General features: G+C 34.6%; 4 protein-coding genes across 6 annotated transcripts; 1 reads left to right on the top strand and 3 right to left on the bottom strand.

The window, feature by feature from the left end:
• The first annotated feature begins 5 nt into the window (after positions 1 to 5).
• Positions 6 to 761, top strand: LOC120280420 (60S ribosomal protein L26-1-like). Its single transcript, XM_039287266.1, has one exon. The coding sequence runs from the start codon at positions 104 to 106 to the stop codon at positions 563 to 565; it is 462 nt and encodes a 153-aa protein (XP_039143200.1). The 5' UTR covers positions 6 to 103; the 3' UTR covers positions 566 to 761.
• A 2,022-nt stretch (positions 762 to 2,783) lies between these two features.
• Positions 2,784 to 6,377, bottom strand: LOC120280419 (lipid phosphate phosphatase 2-like). Its single transcript, XM_039287265.1, has 9 exons — positions 6,247 to 6,377; positions 5,271 to 5,494; positions 5,068 to 5,155; positions 4,858 to 4,967; positions 4,494 to 4,587; positions 3,692 to 3,880; positions 3,521 to 3,580; positions 3,059 to 3,249; positions 2,784 to 2,976 (listed from the first exon to the last, which is right to left on the bottom strand). The coding sequence occupies exons 2-8, from the start codon at positions 5,484 to 5,486 to the stop codon at positions 3,101 to 3,103; spliced, it is 906 nt and encodes a 301-aa protein (XP_039143199.1). The 5' UTR covers positions 5,487 to 5,494; positions 6,247 to 6,377; the 3' UTR covers positions 2,784 to 2,976; positions 3,059 to 3,100.
• Positions 6,378 to 8,265: 1,888 nt separating this feature from the next.
• LOC120279951 (lipid phosphate phosphatase 2-like) lies at positions 8,266 to 12,273 on the bottom strand. The gene is made up of 9 exons (XM_039286636.1): positions 12,141 to 12,273; positions 11,940 to 11,988; positions 10,553 to 10,774; positions 10,364 to 10,451; positions 10,155 to 10,264; positions 9,945 to 10,038; positions 9,379 to 9,567; positions 9,208 to 9,267; positions 8,266 to 8,610 (listed from the first exon to the last, which is right to left on the bottom strand). The coding sequence occupies exons 2-9, from the start codon at positions 11,973 to 11,975 to the stop codon at positions 8,444 to 8,446; spliced, it is 966 nt and encodes a 321-aa protein (XP_039142570.1). The 5' UTR covers positions 11,976 to 11,988; positions 12,141 to 12,273; the 3' UTR covers positions 8,266 to 8,443.
• A 2,013-nt stretch (positions 12,274 to 14,286) lies between these two features.
• On the bottom strand, positions 14,287 to 17,375 carry LOC120280093 (leucine-rich repeat extensin-like protein 5). 3 transcript variants are annotated; one of them, XM_039286823.1, is made up of 3 exons: positions 16,238 to 17,375; positions 15,655 to 16,151; positions 14,287 to 14,572 (listed from the first exon to the last, which is right to left on the bottom strand). In XM_039286823.1, exons 1-2 carry the CDS (start codon positions 17,332 to 17,334, stop codon positions 15,659 to 15,661), a joined length of 1,590 nt encoding a protein of 529 aa, XP_039142757.1. In that variant the 5' UTR covers positions 17,335 to 17,375; the 3' UTR covers positions 14,287 to 14,572; positions 15,655 to 15,658. The 3 variants fall into 3 exon arrangements, with proteins under 3 accessions (XP_039142757.1, XP_039142756.1, XP_039142755.1); XM_039286822.1 differs by having other exon boundaries at positions 14,568 to 14,619; XM_039286821.1 differs by lacking the exon at positions 14,287 to 14,572 and having other exon boundaries at positions 14,628 to 16,151.
• Between the last annotated feature and the right edge of the window lie 1,816 nt (positions 17,376 to 19,191).

The following is a 19,191-nucleotide window of genomic DNA, read 5'->3' as shown; positions in this document are numbered from 1 at the left end:
CCCTAGTATATAACTCCTCTTCCACTGCCGCCGCGCAAACCCTAGGCGGCCGATCTTCTCCTCGGAGCGAGCTCGAGATCGATTGGGGAAGAGAGATCCGGCGATGAAGTACAATCCGCGCGTCTCCAGCTCCCGGCGTAAGTGCCGCAAAGCACACTTCACCGCGCCGTCGAGCGTCCGGCGAGTTCTGATGAGCGCGCCGCTCTCTATCGACCTACGCAACAAGTACAACGTCCGATCCATCCCCATTCGCAAGGACGACGAGGTGCAGGTGGTGCGGGGGACCTACAAGGGCCGCGAGGGCAAGGTTGTTCAGGTTTACCGCCGGCGATGGGTTATCCATGTCGAGAGGATCACCAGGGAGAAGGTCACCGGCTCCACTGTCAATGTTGGACTTGACCCCTCCAAGGTCGTCATCACCAAGCTCAAGCTTGATAAGGATCGCAAGGCGTTGATCGAACGCAAGGCTCGTGGTCGGGCTGCTGATAAGGCGAAGGGCAAGTTCTCCGCCGAGGACGTCGCTGCTGCCGCCGGCGGAGTGCCTTCTCTCGGTGAAGTTGACTAATTTTTATCCTGTGTTTGCTCTCTTGTTTCGATTTACGGATCTAGGCTTTATCATATGTCAAGATTCATGCTTTTTTGATGTTGGAATGAGGAACTGTTTCTTGAAACTGGTTTCTTTGTTTCTGTTTGGATTCTTGGGCTTATTTAGTATGGAACAATCTTTACTTGTTAATCATATGAATATCTTTGCTTTGACATGATTTTGATTGATCTTTCTGATGATTTTCAGAATGTTTCATTTGAATTGTTTTCTTTCTTGTCCTTCTCTTTTTGAATGCTTCATTGGAAATTTAGATTGTCTATGCTGGCTAAATGAATTCTTTTGATCTATTTGTCTTGTAATGATTTTGATTGCTTTTAGTTGGTTTATCTGGTGATTTTCTTTGAGCATTTCGTTCAAAATGTTGTCTTTCTTTTCCTTACATTGCTATTGCTTTGCTGAAGGTTCAGTTTTTGTAAGTTATGCATTTGTTTATGCTGCTGAAGGGTATCATTTTGATTTATTTGTATTATTTGTACTACTTGCTCTTTGAATATATGATTGGAAGGCATCGTGTTTTATGTAGTGATGACCCAATGCCGTTAGACGACAGATTTCAGGTGTAATATTTTGCGAGTGATATTGCTTACTGATGAGTGGTGAAGGTTTGAATTAAGGAGTTAATGTTGTTGCTTTGTTTCTATTAATGAGATGCTTTCTTGTTGCTAATACACTTCTCTCATGGAATTTTAGGTTATGGAAATTGTTTATCCTTGGATAGAAATAATTTGTGATGCATTTGTTTCATTTGCGCTGTTTTTGCCTGACATTGGGATTGTTTGTAGTGATGAAGTGATGCCATTAACACAAATTATTTTGGAAGTAATGCTTGTGAGTCATATTGCTTATTAGTGCCTTGTTAGGGTTTGCGGGAAGGAGTTAAGTGTTTATAATAATCATATGAATATGTTCTGTTGTAAGATGCTTATTTGGAAGTTTTGGTTATAGAAACTTCTTATTTATGCGTAGAGAGTGTATTTCTATAAAAGTCTCTTGGAATGTTTGCCAGAAGGATCTGATTTTTTATTGCTGGGCATTGTTCTATCTTTCATGTGCAGTAGTTAGGTTTTAAGGGATATGCATTTTTCATTGAAAGGTATTGTTTCATCTTTTGTTATTAGATTAAACTGTGGTGATTATTACAGAAGAATCTTTGTCTCTTGAATGCATCTCTTTCACGATGTTAGCTGGGTTTTTGTGTTATTTGTTCCAACTAGCCTTCCTAAGTAGGCTTCACAGCTAAGTTGTCATCTATGTGCTAATTAATTAATACATTGTTCTTCCGGACTTGGTGTACACACTATGAGTTTCATTTTTCTCGAATGTAATTTAAAGGTAAATCCCTGGTAGGTCTGGTGGCTTTTTATGATGTTTATTGTTAATACTACTGATAGGTAAAGATTTTCAGTTCTTTAAAGGTTTAACATTATTGTTTTTAATGTTCTTATTCTGAATTGATTTTTGAATGGGAAACCAATAGTTTTTATAAGTCAACATGACCTATGAGAGTTTATTTTATGTTTTTCAGCATTGATTCTTGAATGCCTTGCCCTGTTTCAAGAACACAAAGTTTATGATTATGAAAGTTAAAATTGCTTGGGTTTCATCAGACCTTATAATCCATTTTGATCAGATTGAGTGGCCGTTTGGTTATATTTCATTTGTTCGTTTCTCAAGCAAGACAAATTTTTACTAGGTGCTTAACATGGAATTGCCTTTGTTGCATTCTTGATCTGACTCATAGCAGTGAGGTGCTTAACATGGAATTGCCTTTGTTGCATTCTTGATCTGACTCATAGCAGTGAGGTGCTTAACATGGAATTGCCTTTGTTGCATTCTTGATCTGACTCATAGCAGTGAGGTGTGGATCTAGTGATTTACACAAAAAAAGCAACACATAATTGTACAGAATTGTTAATCAAGACATGGACGCCACTGTCTGTATGTATTTAATATTAATAAGTCCAAGAGGGTATACTCATTTGAGATCATATCTTGTCTTAAAACTTGAGATTGAAAAATCACCACATACATTGTTGCCTCTCTCTGTCTCTATGTATATGTGTAACAACTATACAACAATGAGATTTTTGTGACAGTTCATGTGAAAATCAGTTGAAAAGGGCCAGCTATACTAAGGGACATTAATAATTGTATACACATTCCATTGGCCAAACAATAATTACAATTACCATCTGATTAGATAACTGAAAATAAGTAGCAACATAGCAGAAAATTACTACATGACAAGAGAAACAACACACTGATCAATGGGTCACAACACTTATTTACAAAAGTGCAAGCAATTCCACACTAGTTTTATCAGAGGATGGAAAAGGCAAGGGTATGGTACAAGATAGCCCGGCAAAGTCCTAAAAAAAAAAAACCAAAGAAAAAAGCCAAGTTCAGTATGAACAAAATGTGTCATCCAGCCAAACAAAACAGTGCCCTTACATATACAAGATTGTTATTGCATTTTGCCCTCAGAAACTTGCTTCAGTCTCCCATGGTGATTGCAAGATGTGGTGATGAAATATGGGCTGTTTCCATCTCTGTTTGCCTTGAATTATGAGGGTTCGCGTTATTCATCCGCTCATTATTCTGCGAATCTCTCAACATTTGGAAATACGCGTGAGGTCCCCAACCTGCAGAAACAAGTTTACATTATGTATGTTTAGGACAAACACGGAGAACTGATAAACGTCATTTTTCATGTCCATTATCAAGATAATGTCATTCTTAATTTCTGACAGTTTGCAGTTTACATGCATGGTTGTGCCCTAATAAACAAGAACTGACCAAAAAAAAATTTTAGGAATTTTCCCAGTGAATAATTTCATGCAACACATTAAGGACATGATAAGAGCAGACTGGGACCATAAGCAAAGAAAATTTTCAAAAGAGTAGAGAACATACCATCTGCACTATAAGGAGGTGGAAAGAATTGCAGATAACAAAACGATGCGATTACCAGACCTGCAAATTAAACAACGCGAGTTCATGAACGAAAAATAAACCACTTTGAAGCATCTCAAGCGCATTTTTACATCACGTTACACTCTAATCGAACATGAAATAATGGCATACCCAGAAAACCGCCAACAAATACATCTTGCCAATGATGCCAATAATCATCGACTCGAGATACTGCCACAAGGGATGCACAAAGAAGAGGAAGAAACACGATGCAAAGTTTTGCAATATGACCCTTGCGATCAAAAGCCTTGATTTTACCAGATAGGTACCAAGCTAGAAAACCTAGACCAGCGAAGGACCCTGCACATTGAAAGATGAAGTCTAGTGAGATAGCCGGATCGATGAAACATCACCATAGTGAATGAAACACATGCAGGCAAACTACTTCTTGGAAAGCAACACTTTAAACCAATTCTAATGGTCACAAGTGTATGGTTTGCATATATAAAAAGCATCTATATATGGCAAAATTTAATACAACAATTGTCTCCTGAATGGATGACTATCAAATGCAACAGTTAAGCTTCATGAAACATGCAGGACTATAGATTACAAGAAATGTTTGCAACATTATTTAACAACCATCAGAGATAGACGTTCCAATTGCAACTTCTTTAGAACTATTAGATTTGGAACAATTCCTGAATCTTTTGAAGCAACTCAACTTATTCAACAGTTCACACATTATCAAAAGAAATAACACGCCCACTCACAAACTCCTGCTTCCAAGAAGTGTCAGCTTGAATAACAATCATCTATTGAAATCATAAAGCAATTTGAAGAACTGACTACATCTTGAGAAGTAAGTAGTGATGATAAAGGGAATACACAAGAAGCAGCATGTTCAGAATACACAATTGATGAACAAAACCATCAACAGTAAACACAGCGGCAAGATACTGTTATGACTTACATGAAGAATGACCACTTGGAAAACTCTTATGCCCTTCCCTGATAACCGACTTCTCCCCATGACATATAACATCAGTTGTGACTGGGTCGTAAACCTAAGCACGTGTATCAAAGTTCTGATCAACAACTTATTAAAAAAGGAAACATAACAATTATTACAATAGTACCATTATAAATCACTTAAAAAAATAAACCAGGTCAACTATTTATCAATCACTGGAGAGCAGCCTCCAAAGATGCCTTAAACCAGGTCAACTATTTGACAATATTTGGAAAAAATATTGCCAAATAAATAAACGATAAACAATGTTGACATAAGATGACATCAAAGAATAAGAAGATTGGTCAAAACACTGGTGATTTACATCTCGTCCATCAGGAAAACAGCGCCAGAAGAAATCCGGCCGTGGACGACCAACAGCGTCCTTAATTGCATCTGTTAGAACCCCAGTGATAAGCACTGAATACAAAAGACCTGCTCATATATGTGTTCTCCAGTCAATACTTAATCTGAACACTGAGTGAGAAATCAAAGATATCTTAATATCTAATAAAATCCAAAACATGATATTTACCCAATATGGCATTATGGAAATCATACACATCTCGCCTTTTGTAGTAGATAGCCGAAATGATTGCAAAAGGCAAAACAATTCCAATCAACTGTGAGCAATACAAAACCAAATATAAGCACATTATAAGTAGCAGATACAAAACATGAAATAGGAAACATCTCAGCCATAAACACATGAATCTAATTATTTCGGAAAAGCCATACCGGAACAGCCCAAAATGGCACGGTATTGCCTTTTAGGGGGTATCTGAGATCGGTCATCATATCTTTTCCCACAAACCGGTGAAAAGGCTCAATTACGTTTAATATAATTTCTATGACTCCAAGAAGTACAAGAATAATCCAGTCATGCATGTGAATCCTTGCCACCTTGAATCCATGGGATTGCAGAGTGTGACCACCTAACTGAACATCCACCATTTCCCTTCCTACAATACACATAAAACATAAGTTTAAAATCAAATTATGAATCTCAAAACCAAAACCTTCAGTGTCATGCTGCAACACTTGCAATGGTGGATTACCTCAATCTCAAATAAGATAAGATATTATAGATATGAAAATGTCTTCCAAGAAAAAGATAAAGAATTCAAACACAAGCATATAGCTCACTCTCAGTGGAAAAAAGAATGCCTTTCAATCAAAGAATAGTTCCCTCACATAAATTGGGCTTACATCCACACAAAATGGAACAACTTTTCACTAAAAATTATAAATTACACATAAATAAATTTCTGAATTCTAGGTATGACTATTGTTTGATTTCTACTGTAATCCAGTACCAATTTTAAGTTTTAATCTTGATTATTTAGCTTTCCAAACCATGATAATTTAAAAAAAATTCATTAATTTCAGAAATTATCACAAATTTAATTTTCAAACAACAAAAGAAATCTTTTTTGTTTTTTTTTTTTTCAAAATTTCCAATTTTTAAATCATATTCTACAGAAACAGACACAAGAAAACAACTTTTCATGCAATTTCCCCTCTCTTCCTCCATTTTCTCTCAATCCAAACAAAACCCACAAAATTCTCACACAATGACTCTAAATACTTCAAGAAACAAAAGGAACAAACAAAAAAAACTTCTTTTAAAAGAGAAAAACACTGCTAGAGACCAGATAATGCAGAAGAAGCCAGAGAAGAAAGGGAAAAAGAAGAGATTGAGAAGAAGGGGAACCTGCAAACGATTAGCAGTGGATGGAGATGGAAATTGATGGATCTCGTCCTTGAAATCGAAATTAGCTTCGAAGCCCCCACGATTTGGTTGGTTGCCTCCTTTCTCAATTTCAGGGGGTTAGGTGAAAATTTTCATTTTCATTTAAGTCCCTTAAATTCTATTAAATTCTTACTGAATAGAGTAACAAGTGAAATATATATATATATATATATATATATATATATATATATATATATAACAAGATTTATTCAAAAAAATATTCTCATAAAGCGAATGACAAGTTTTTTAGGTTATATTAAATTATTACTGAAGAGAGTAGGAATTGAAAAAATAAATAAATAATAAAATTTATTTAGAAAATATTCAATCGGATCTTCTGTATAAAAATTCGTGTTTCACTAAAGAAATACGCATATGAGAATATATACGTTATTAAGTTTGTGGTTATGATTCACACATATATTGTCATAACACGTAATTTCCCTGCATTGGTTATATATATATAATATTTTTATAAATTTAATATATTTATAATTAATGATTTTCTTAAAAAGAAATTAAAAGTGATGGGATGTGGAATGAGCATCATAATGGAGAAAGTTTAACTTTTTTGACAAAAGGCAACCAACTGCCATAATCAACACAGACATCAAATAGTGATAATTAAGTGCAAGGGAGCAAAGTCCACATCACTTTTTGTGTCTAATTTTTAATTAGTGGAGCCCAAATTAAGGGAAAATGCGGCTTGTGACTTCATCCTCTCTGTTTGTTTCCACTTGGTTCAGAATAAAAGATCAGGAAATTTTCATATTATTAAATAAATATAAAAATTATGATTTTATCGCTTATTTTGTTCAACCTCCTATATACTCTGATTCTTTGAATTTTTCAAATTTTTTTTAAATTTATTGAATTTCCTCAACTATATAAAATAAAATTATAATTATAAAATTATCCATATTTTAGATTTTTATTGGTAAGCTCACACTCTGTCCCGGCTCCTTCGGCAATAAGAGCTCAACAGAGGATAAGAGAAAATTCAAAACAAAAAAAAATAAGAATTAAAAGTAAAGGAAAAAAAAATTCGAGGGACAATACAATCAAAATGGGAAAAAAAATAGATGGAGTTTTTAAGTAATTATCCACATTTAATATATTTTTAACTGATTTATAATTTTGTACAGAAAATATAAAAAATTTAACTTATAAAACTGAAAATGAGAGTGGGCCAGGTAGGATAAGGTTTTGGCAACTTTCAATCAAGTATAAAAATTCATTATTTTCCCATTTTCATTGATAAATTAGCATTTTATTAACATATATATATTTATATATAATTTATTTTAGTGAGCCCTGAATAATAATTAACTCAAACTTTGCACATTAAATAATGACTAAGCTCCATCCTTACCTAACCAATTCATATTGAAGTATTTGTGAACTCACATTATGAAAATACCAAGAACGTTCATTAAACTAACATTTTCTATTTACCATAATATTCAATATATATATATAGAAGATAATCTAGTCATGTCAATTCTTCATGAACTTTTAATCACAGTCGTTGGATCATCATTTAACGGCTATTTGTTTATATAAATATTGTACATCTTTTATTGTTCACAAATACTTTGTGACATTTTAAAACAAAATTTGATACTGTTTATAATGATCGTAGCTATTGAATTATTAGTTGACAGCTACTATAGACATCCCTAGATGTCCCTAAATTACTCAACCTCATATATATATATATATATGACTTTACCTCAATTGCGAACGTTAGTAGAACATCTGTAATTGAACACAGTACTAATTAGGGTGCGACATAATTAGGAATTAGTTGGGTTGATTAATTTAGGTTTTGTTTTTAAAATGGTTTCTGTTTCAGATTTCTTCAGCAACTACTGTGTTGAAACTAATTGAACGATTTAGATCAAAATCCTGTACATCCCATTTTTACTATTCTACTATTTATAAATACAGTAATACTATTTACTACAAAGTGTATAACTATTGGATTGAAATCCAACATCCTGCATAAATATTGGTAAATGTTGGTAGATTTCTAATCTATGATCGTAAGTCAAACTAACATACACTGATAACAATTCTAAGTTAGCATAAACAGTGACAACGTAGTAAGAACACAAAAACATAAAATGCAACACAAGCTTGTTTCAATCAGATACTTTTACAGCCTGCCTGCTTCCAATTCATCAAGAATGGTCCTGTTTTGGTTTCCTTGTTCATGTAATCTGATCCCATTGTTTGCCTCAGTATGCATGTTTGCAGTGCTCGGCGTGATCCCGCTCGCCCGGGACTCCTCCAGCATCTGAAAGTATGCATAAGGTCCCCAGCCTGGGCAACAATTTAATGAACTATTGATTGTTAGATGATCAGGAAAATACGGCCTTTCAGACTATCAGAAACAATTGAGTGGATGCATGATCACTCTCATGAAGGAAACTTGACAAATATGGATGTATGAATCTTGCAATAGTACAAAACTTTGCTAATTCATGCTAGCATTTTGCAGGAGAACACATACGAGCACATCGGTCATGCTTTTGCTTCGGCAAATCAATAGAAGCTAAAGCTAACATACTAGTCAAATAACTCATTTGATCAAGTTTGTTACTTGTGACTGACTGTGTTTTACTAATTTGTGTGGTTAAATAAAGCATATTAAACATATCTTATAATCAATGATAATGCACGCATTCAAAGCAAATCTGAGTCAACAGGATATAGCAACTAGCAATGACAGGTAGGTTTAAAATTAGTTATGCAATCTCTCAGGAAGAACAGCTTCTTTGGTGCAGGCTTCAAACCAGAAACTAAAAACAACAAAATGTAGTTCATAAAACTTAAAATGTTAGAATGAACCCACTGAATTTTTAATGCATAGGCATGACAGTTCTTGGAATCAAAAATGGCAAAATGAAGTCACATTACCTTCAGTGTGATAAGGAGGAGGGAAGAACTGCAGATAACAAAATGTCGCCATTGCAAGTCCTAAAAGAATACAAAGCAATGGTGAGACAAGGACAACAAATATGATTTACAACGATTCCCTTTTCTTCATTGTTTTCAAGAAGATAAGATTATTAAATATATGGCACAAACCAAGAAGACCGCCGGCAAAGACATCCTGCCAATGATGCCAATAGTCATCCACCCGAGAAATTCCAACAAGTGACGCACAGAGCAAAGGAAGAAATACAAGGCAAAGTTTCGCAATGTGACCCCTACGATCAAACACTTTGATTTTCCCAGATAAATACAATGCCAAAAAGCCAAGACCAGAAAAGGCCCCTGTATAAAAGGAGAGTTCAATTTGGTTCATTGTGTCTAATACATGCAGGAAAAAACAATAATATGAATGAAGATGTTAAGCTATCAATAAACTTGTAACAAATGTCTTCTTAGGCACTTTATATGTTTTTGTATTTAAATTAACATCTCCTGATGGTAAATATTAGACTTTTGAAAAACAAAAGTGAACAGTTAGTTAACTGGGCTTCATTTTTGAGTTTTAATAGCTATAATAGTCACTCCAGTGTACATATTTAAAGCATTTTAAATGGACAGAAAAATGAAATGGCAAATGTCATAACATGCTCTTGCATGCAAAACAGAGATGTTTCAATAACCATAGGCTTGTGGAGATCATATTAATGTGAAACTCTTACATGAAGTATGACCGCTTGGGAAGCTTTTGTGTCCTTCCTTTATCACACTTTTCTCTCCATGGCAAATAACATTTCCTGTGATGTTATCATACAACTGAACAAAGAATAAAGAAAAGTATTTCAATAAAATATGCTCATAAGAAATGGATATGGGTTCTTTATAATATCAAGAATTTACGCAAAAAGAGAATGATTGGAAAATGGTCAGACCTCCTTTCCATCAGGAAAACATCGCCAAAAGAAGTCAGGCCGAGGCCGTCCAACAGCATCCTTGATTGCATCAGTTATAACAGCAGTGATCAACACAGAATATAGGAGACCTGTCCTCGCACTAAGGTTATCAATCTCCATAGTATTCTCCAACACTTATAAACATTAAGCTAATTATTGAAGTATGAAAGGCAATAGACCGAAATTACCCAGTATTGCATGATGTAGATCATAAACATCTCTTCTTCGGAAATAGAAGCCAACAAAGACAGCCATGGGTAACAGCACTGCAATAATCTGATCATTGACATTGAATAGAAAGTACCAAGCAATTATGTGTATGGGGTCATAATTCCAAGGAACATAACAACCAGAAGTGGTAATATGAAGGAACCTACCGGGACAGCCCATACTGGCACAGTGTTGCTTTTTAATGGATATTTAAGATCAGTCATCATATCCTTTCCAACAAAGCGATAGAAAGGATGTATAGCATCCAGAGTACCCACTAGTACAAGTAGAGAAATGAGAATAAACCAGTCATGCTTGTGAAACTTTGCTACTTTTACTCCATGAGACTGCACTGTGTGTGTGCCAAGCTGAATTTCCCTCATATTATCCTGTCATGTTATAACAAGGATCAAATCAGCCGAAACTTGAAACTTCAATAACCATCCAAAATAGGACTCCCTAACTACATAATACTGGCTCAGGCCTCAAGGTAGTCCTCAAATCTACAACACCTTGATCCTGTTAATGATATATATGCAAGTTGGCTAATGAAAACCATGATACCTGCTAACAAGACAAGACTTCAACTTGAACAAAATCAAGTGTGGCAGTTCATATAGATCTCATATTTCCTCTGGAAAGAATGAAAACCAAACAGTTTCATCTTTAACTTAAAACATGGCCACTCATAATCAATATTCTATAACACTGCAGTTGTATAGGAAGATATGCTGCAGACCTAGATATAAAACACACCACTTCAATCCCAACTATGATCAGGACCGAATTAATCTAATCCAAAGATGTGTCCTAGAAAAACTTCAACAGCCATCAAACAAAAATTTACCAATCTGGTCACATCAAACAAAAACAGCTAACCAACTTCCTCTGGTGTTGCGGCACAAGTTGTCCTTTCAATCATTTCTAACCAATGACTTCCACAAGACAGTTTGTAGAATTTCCTAATTTACAAGAACAAAACATGCTTTCGAATGATGTGAAAATAAGAATGTGCCATTTTTTTTAAAAAAAAAAAAGAAGAAGAAGCATCATATAAAATTGACCATAGTTCACTGTTTTTAACCATTTCAAATTACAATAAAATTCTTAAAATTGGAAACACATTTGCTATTTCAATAAAAAACTATGCATACCAAGACAAGATGTTCACATGAACCACAACTCACAAACAAGATGAGATCAAGTAATCAATAATTTGTCTTGCATATCAAACAAAACAATTAAATAAAAGCAAAACAGCATAAAATGCCCAACCCAATACACTAAATCAGAAGTCTTAAAGCCCTACATCTTCATGCGTTCAATTATCTACTAAAATCCAATAATCTCTGATCCCAAAGAATTCACCATCCTCCATCTCTCCTCAAAATAATTCAACACATAATCCAGAACCTTTTTTTTAACAAATAGTGAAGCACCAAAGCATGATCAATCTTTGAGATTAACAAGTAGAAAACTTGCAACATAATATCAAAAAACAAAAAAGGAAGGAATTTGCATAAACAAATGAGATTTAAAAGTGGCTAACTTTACCCTATGGAAAGCATTCAACAACCAAGAAGAAAGCATGGCTTTTTCCAACCTGCGCCACAAGATAACACCATAAAACTTCAAAATAAAACACAAAAACAAAAACACAAAAGAAAAAACAAGAACAAACATGAATCACTGCCTATATATCTCAAAACTGAATCAAAACAAGAAAAAAAGACATCAAATCACAGCCCAAAGCACCTGGATCAATCAAGAACGGAGCTTCAATCGAAAAGAGACAAGAGAAGAAGCAAACGGCGAGGGAGAACTCCGGTGGGGGTTTCAGTGGACTGTGGAACTGCTCATAACTAGGGGAAAAAGCGAAAAAAAATTAAAAAACAACAGAACCTTTAAACTTTTTATATATATATATATATATAATAAAGAGAATATATAAAAGGCTATTTTTTGGATTTTTTTTTTTTGATTTTATTTATTAGGCTTTTTTTAATAAATGTATTTGTATGTATAGCTCAGTGAAAACTCAAAATTTCACATGTATACTCCTCACAAAGATTTTTGTGAGGATAATTATATTTAATTGTTAAATTATATTATCAATATTTTTTTTGTATTTCTCAATTAAATATTTTGAATTTTTTTAATTTTTTTGGGATCTGTAATTATAGTAATTAGATAATAAATGTGTTTTTGAAATTGATTACTACTCAAAATGTAAAAGGAAAAAAAATCAAGAAAAAGACAGATGTATAATGTATTTAAATATAGACATAATTAAATGAAATTGAGTGTATATATTTATTTTTCAAGGGTATAAACATATGGAGATATTTTACTTATTTACAAGTTTAATATCGGGTTTTGCAAGGGAATGTATATGTAAAAACCTCAATATTTATTTTAATTTTTGTTTTTCATTTATACCACCTTTATTATGTGCTAAAAAAAAATTCATTTATACCAAAGAGTTCATAGACCAGCGGTATTGGTCTTATTGTCAAAAGTAAGTGTGAGATATTTAAAAAATCTTAAATTAAACAGACTGAATGATCAATTTCGACTTATGTGCACGCCTTAATGTATATAGCGTTTGTCATAAAAATAAGAAAAAAATAAGAAAAAAAAAAAAAATCTTCCATGAAGTATATCAAGTGATTTCCTTAAAATGATTTCCTTGAGCAACCATTGACATTTAATTTATTAATCCTCTTTATTTACAATTTTAGGCATCTGAAATTTAATATATGACCACTTAAGATATATATATATATATATATTGTAAATAAGTATATTTGAGAAAATACAATTCAGGGATTTAATAATTAGTATCTGATGTTGGTGAGGTCTTTTCATTGGTCACAACTCATAAGTGTAACACCCGTGAGAATTCTCAAGTTTACAAAAATATAAAATCTAAGTATTTCTAATTCTCAGTTATGCAAAGGCATTATAAGGGTATTCATTAAAAGTTTATAATATAAAACATATTTTAGACTGAAGATTCCATGAAGGTTTAAAATTATAAAAAAATACCTTTTTGTCCTCATCTTGCAAGGTTGGATTCACAATAAGGAAATTATTTTAATTAGAACATTTGATTGATTAGGAAATATATTAATAAAATTTGTCTCCTGCTTTTAATGCATTAAATGCCATTATTCCTTTTTATTTAATTTCCATTGATGGAGCAATAATTGAAAGGGGATAAAAGAAGAAAGTGAATAAAAAAAGCAATACAAATTGATGCGTTTTAATAATTATTATTTGAAAATTAATTAATTTTTATTACTTAATTTGTTTAACCTGATTTATATCACTATATGGTGTTTTTCTGGCCAACCTTAACAGGGATGGTTACCTGATCAAGAGGTCCCCAGAAAATCATAAACATTGGGAAAGGTCCTCATAAAATGTTTTTTTTATATATATACTTCTCATGATGTAAATAACCTAAAATAAAAATAACATATTCACAATATTAATGTTAATTTAGATGTTGTTTTAAAGAATTTTGGATATAAATGATTTAAATATAAATTTAAATAAACTATAATCCATAAGTTTATCACTAAAATCATATGTTAATCAATAGTTCTTTGAATACACAACACACTTTTGGTTTTGGATATCTATACATAATGGAGTAAAATTTTATGTGTAAATATGTAATAAAAATGGTAAGAGTAAATGTGGTACTCTAGTAAATAATTATCCAACATTTCATTTCTTTCCAAAATTAAAAGGCTAAAATTAACATCTTAATAACTAGTCATATCATTTGCAAAAGAAAAGGAATAGATGATATGAAAGGACAATATAAATAGTCAATGCCATTGCCTCAAAGATAAGACATGACTAGTATTATTGATTAAAGACAGTCAAAGATAAAACCAAACCTAAATTAATGACACCATTAAAGAGGGTGAATGATGTTGATTTTCAACACTGTGTCAATGTGAACTTCAATGGAAATTTGAACAGCAGTCAAGAAAAAGGTTTATAGATAGATAGATAGATAGATAGTCAAGTGGTCCAAAAGCATGTCAAGTCCTTCAACTTGCTAGCGGCATCCAAGGATGGAAAAAGAAACATCATCTAATGTTATTTCATGCATGGATGAGTGAGCTTACTCAGCACATTGCTGGCTGTGACTCCAGATGTTCAGAGCAGTCCTAGTCACAAAACTCTTTCTTTGACCAATCATTTGAGGCATGAAATACTGTATAAACTTGTGTGTAATTAATTACATACCATAATTTACCAAATATTTGCTTACATGTAAAAACAAACAAATCTGGGTCTAGAGTAGTTTCACATTTCAAGTTCAATGCAGAGCTTGGTACATATAAAGTCACATTTCATGTCCACAATTATTCAGTAACACAAAAAGAAAAAGCAACCACAAATCATAGTGCATACATATGTATAAATATATAGTTTGAAGCAGGTAATGGAACAATCAGATACTAAAATTTGCTGTAGAACTCAATGAAATGTTAATTAAAACAAGAAATCCAGATTAAAATTCAACAAGATTTGTACTGAAATACTAGTTATCTGTCTTTGTTATCTATTATGAGCATTTGTTTGCCAAAACATGCTCTACTTCTTTCTAGTTTCTACAACAACAACAACAACAACAACAACAACAACAACGTTAACAACTCATTAAGTAAACAACTAAAAAAATGAGTTTTTAAAAAAAAAGATAAGAAGTACATAAAAAAATAAACTAATGGAAATCACAAACACATCACATGCAACATTGTACACACGTAGAAGACACACAAGCACAGACCACCACATGGAACTCATCTTCCAAGTTTTTTTTTTATTTATTTTTAATAAAAAAAAAGAAAGAAAAGTTCATGCAAGCCACCTGAGAAAGAGCTCATCTCCAGGAAATCCAGGTTGGATCTCGTACCACAAAGCCATTAAAGAATTCTTAATAGTATGAAGGGAAAAAAAAAAATATGAGAAAAGAGATGGTGGCATGCTGCCATATATCCTAAATTTTATTCATTCAATGGTAGTAATATTTACATGCAGAGATTGGTGGAAGAAAGAGATTGGTATTATTTGGTTGTCATCATCTTAAGTAAGCACAGTAATAAGATCACTGGAAAAATATATGATGATATGAAGATATTGTAACACACACACACATATATGAATCAAAGTAAAAGAAGAGGAAATAGTGCAAAAATAAGGAAAAAAAAAATTTCTAATTTAATGGATGTAAGTGAAGGCTTACAGGACTATGAGGCTCTGGTGGGTTTGGTGTCGGCGGGAGTGGGCGGCGCCGGCGCCGGTGCTGGAGATGGTGTTGGCTGGGTGTAGTAGAGTTGGGAGTGGGAGGAATCGGGGGCGGTAGTGGCGGCGGCGGCGGCGGCGGCGGCGGCGTATTCGTAGCCGTAGTTGGAGATCATGTGGTAGGGAATGCCGGAGGGGAGGGAGGGACGGGGAGCGGCGGCGGAGGTGGGGATGGTGGAGGGATTGGAGTGGATGGGGAGGTAGTACATGGGATGGATTTGGGAATCGAAATGGTGGGGTTGCTGGGATTGCTGAGGGATTTGGTAGTAGGATTGGATTGGAACCATAGTGGCTGTGTGTTGGTGATGGAGGTAATGGGGATTAGTGGTGACGAAATGCTGGTGCTGGTGTTGCTCCGGCTGCATCGTCGAGGACGACGGTGGCATCCGTGGAGGAGCTTCTCGTTTGGATTCCGTGATCGGGTTTGCATAGAAAGGCCTGCATTGATTGAGAAATTGTTGAAAAAAAGTTGGTTTTTGGAGAATTTGGGGAGATGGAATGGGGATTGAAGGGATGAGGATTACCTGGGGAGGGATTCAGGGATTGGGGATTCGATCTTTGGAGGGAATTGAGATTGGATAGTTTGCATCGATGGTGCTGGAGTCTTGCGGACGGCGTTTTGATCCGATTTCTCTGATTTCTCGTCGTCGGAGAAGACGCGATTAGGGATTTCGGATGGTGAGATGGAGAGAGTTGTAGATGAGACGGGTGGGAGTGGGATCGGCATCGGAATCGGCGGTGGATGGGTTCCGGCGGAGAGATTCATTTGCGAGAAATGATCGTCTAGACCGCCGACTCGTCGATCAGGAGAGCGATCCTCCGGCCAGACAGGGATCGGTGGGAGATTAGATAAGAAAGGCTGAGGTCCTGAGGAGATAGTCTCGAGCATTGGCAAGTCCGCGACCAAGGGAAGCCGGCCGGACGAGTCTGGGCGGTGGAGTACGTGCTGCTCCACGTCGGCGCGAGAATGCGTGGATGAATCATCCTCCAAGCCGAGAAGACAGTTGACCGACGCCGAATCGGCGGAGAGTCCCCGGGGCAACGCACCGGCGGAGCCGATGCCGCTGTTGAGCGCGTCGACGAACCAGGTCTCCGACTTGGAGTCTTCAAGCAGCGATCCAGATCCAATGGAGGACGGGGCGGACTCAGACTTGGATGGGAACAAGAAGAGCCGGATTCGCGACGAACGGGAGGATGATCCCCCGCCACCGCCACCGCCACCCTGGAGAAGACGATCATACTCGTCGATCATATTTTCAAGGTCCTCATCGCTGGAGACGGAGATAAGAGCATCGAGATCCTCGTTGGGGAGCTGGTACTTGAGAGAGAAGGCACGGCCACCAAGGAGGGAGCGGGACAAGCGAGAGGAGAGGTCAGCGAGGGTAGAGTGGCGGTCGACGACGATGATGCGGGTCTCGCCGCCGAGATAGCAGAGAGACTTATCGGTGGGGCGGGGGACGATGCGGCCGCCATAGCTACACATGAAACGGAGCTTCAAGGGGAGAGCATCGGCGGCAGCCGGGGGATCATCCCATGATTCACGGCCGCGAGAGCTGGGGGAGGAGTCGACGGAGTCGGGGTAGGCGAGGCCGGCGACGGAGGTGGCGCCGGCGAGCTCCATGCCGGAGAAGAAGGGTTGGAGATTTGGGAAGGGGTTTTGGAGAAGAGGAAGGGGTTGGAATGGAGGGTGTTATTTATAATAAAAAATTTGGAAAAAAAAAAAAAGTAACGGAACCCGGATTTGAGATTGGGCCCCACATGATATTTGGGTTTTGTTTAACCAATTTGACATGGGTTTAGGGTTTAGGATTTTCAATTTTTTTATTTTTTAAAATTTAAATTATTTATTTATTTATTTGTTGTGTATATTTTTATTTTTTTTTTATGTTTTATATTAAACTATGAATTGTTTGTAAGGGTGTCAATTCATGTAAACCGGTTTATATATTAATACTTAGATATTTAAGTCCAACATACGTCTGTATTTAAAATCCAATATATATATGGGCTATAATTACTTATTTACTCATATATTCGTGTTAATCATGTCTTACACAAGGTTGACACAAAACCGTTTAATTTAAGCACATCTTAATCATGTTGACTCGTTTACATCACGAACCCATTTATACTAAACTTATACACGTTTTAAACCGTTGTATTGTTTAATCATGTAAGTACCCGTTTTGTCACCCCTACTTGTTTGAGGGTATATATGTAATTTCAAGAGTTTATATATGTATATTCAAATTTAGTTAATTTAGTTATTTATAGTAAATATAAATTAATAGAATAAAATTATTTTGATTGTAAGTTTTTTAAACCAAAATTAAAATTGGAAACCAAGAGAAATAAGTGTTTTTGACTTTGATAAGAGTATTTCGCCGTATCAACGAACATAATTTGAGTGGTTTAGTCCAGTAAAGCAAGTGGCTTTATTTATGCATTAAAAAAAAGTTGTTTATTAAAATATAAAATATGTGCGTCTACATTACTATATTTATAAAATGAAATATAGTTTAATAATTTATTGTAAAAAAATTAATTTAAATATCACTAAAAAATTAAATATTTGGATAAATTATTTTTTAAATTTAGAGTTGGTCTGATTGGTGGATGAGAATAGCATGGGTAATACAGTAGACACGTTATTGAGTTTTTATATTATGTTATATTTGATATTCAATGAATAACACAAATTTTTTTTTTTACTTGTTTTTGTTAAAACTAAATATAATTAAAGGCAATCTGGCAATTTTTTTTTTATTTATATCAATTGAAGGTTTAGTTTTGTATTGTAGCTGTGTTATAACTCAGTAAAATTTTTATATCACAGTTGATTTTTAGGTTAAAAGCAAGGATGACAAAAATTGAACCGACTCACCTGATCCGCCCGAATAGAGTTATTTTTTTTTTGAAAATCGGTGAACCGGTCTAGTTTTACCTTCTCTGGCCCGCCCCGTTAATAAAATTACATATATACCCCTCTATATTAATATATATATAAGGGGTTTTATAAAAGTTGTTTTATATGGTCATGTTTTTGGTATTTTTATTAGTAAAGTAATGGGATGTTGGGCTTGTACTGGGCTTTTAATATTTGTATTTGACTTAATTGTTCTAATATTTTCTTAGAATTTGAGGTGAATGATAGTTTTGTTATGTTGTTATATAAATTATACCAATTTTTATTTAAAGTAGCATTGTGCATTTTGTAATTATTGATGTAAATGAACTAAAAATAATGAAAATTTTTATTTTTTTATCTTAACTATTGTAAAAGTAGAACGGGCCGGGGATGGGGGGAATGAGTGTAAAAATCCGTGGACAATTATAGTATTGAGAAGTTAAAAAAAAAAAACAACCGAAGCGGAACGGGTGTAGATAAGATATATGGTATTCTTACTCTATTTGTAAAACAAAAAGTGCCAACAAAAATTACGTTACTTTATATCTCAATTTTTTACATAGCAAACAG

This window comes from Dioscorea cayenensis, chromosome 17, assembly GCF_009730915.1.
Source record: "Dioscorea cayenensis subsp. rotundata cultivar TDr96_F1 chromosome 17, TDr96_F1_v2_PseudoChromosome.rev07_lg8_w22 25.fasta, whole genome shotgun sequence".
NCBI classification, from domain to species: Eukaryota; Viridiplantae; Streptophyta; class Magnoliopsida; order Dioscoreales; family Dioscoreaceae; genus Dioscorea; species Dioscorea cayenensis.
Note: the sequence above shows the minus strand (reverse complement) of the source record. Positions and strands in the feature narration are given on the sequence as shown.

What these genes read in the sequence shown, in the direction of transcription:
- LOC120280420 (XM_039287266.1), top strand. Translation starts at nt 104, where the DNA reads ATGAAGTACAATCCGCGCGTCTCCAGCTCCCGGCGTAAGTGCCGCAAA.
- LOC120280419 (XM_039287265.1), bottom strand. Translation starts at nt 5,486, where the DNA reads ATGGTGGATGTTCAGTTAGGTGGTCACACTCTGCAATCCCATGGATTC. An exon ending in TTTCCATAATGCCATATTGG is followed by an intron (nt 4,968 to 5,067) that starts GTAAATATCATG and finishes ATATATGAGCAG; the next exon opens with GTCTTTTGTATTCAGTGCTT. An exon ending in ATTTGTTGGCGGTTTTCTGG is followed by an intron (nt 3,581 to 3,691) that starts GTATGCCATTAT and finishes TTTAATTTGCAG; the next exon opens with GTCTGGTAATCGCATCGTTT.
- LOC120279951 (XM_039286636.1), bottom strand. Translation starts at nt 11,975, where the DNA reads ATGCTTTCTTCTTGGTTGTTGAATGCTTTCCATAGG. An exon ending in TGTTGAATGCTTTCCATAGG is followed by an intron (nt 10,775 to 11,939) that starts GTAAAGTTAGCC and finishes ATAACATGACAG; the next exon opens with GATAATATGAGGGAAATTCA. An exon ending in TCTACATCATGCAATACTGG is followed by an intron (nt 10,265 to 10,363) that starts GTAATTTCGGTC and finishes GTGCGAGGACAG; the next exon opens with GTCTCCTATATTCTGTGTTG.
- LOC120280093 (XM_039286823.1), bottom strand. Translation starts at nt 17,334, where the DNA reads ATGGAGCTCGCCGGCGCCACCTCCGTCGCCGGCCTCGCCTACCCCGAC. An exon ending in ATCCCTGAATCCCTCCCCAG is followed by an intron (nt 16,152 to 16,237) that starts GTAATCCTCATC and finishes CAATCAATGCAG; the next exon opens with GCCTTTCTATGCAAACCCGA.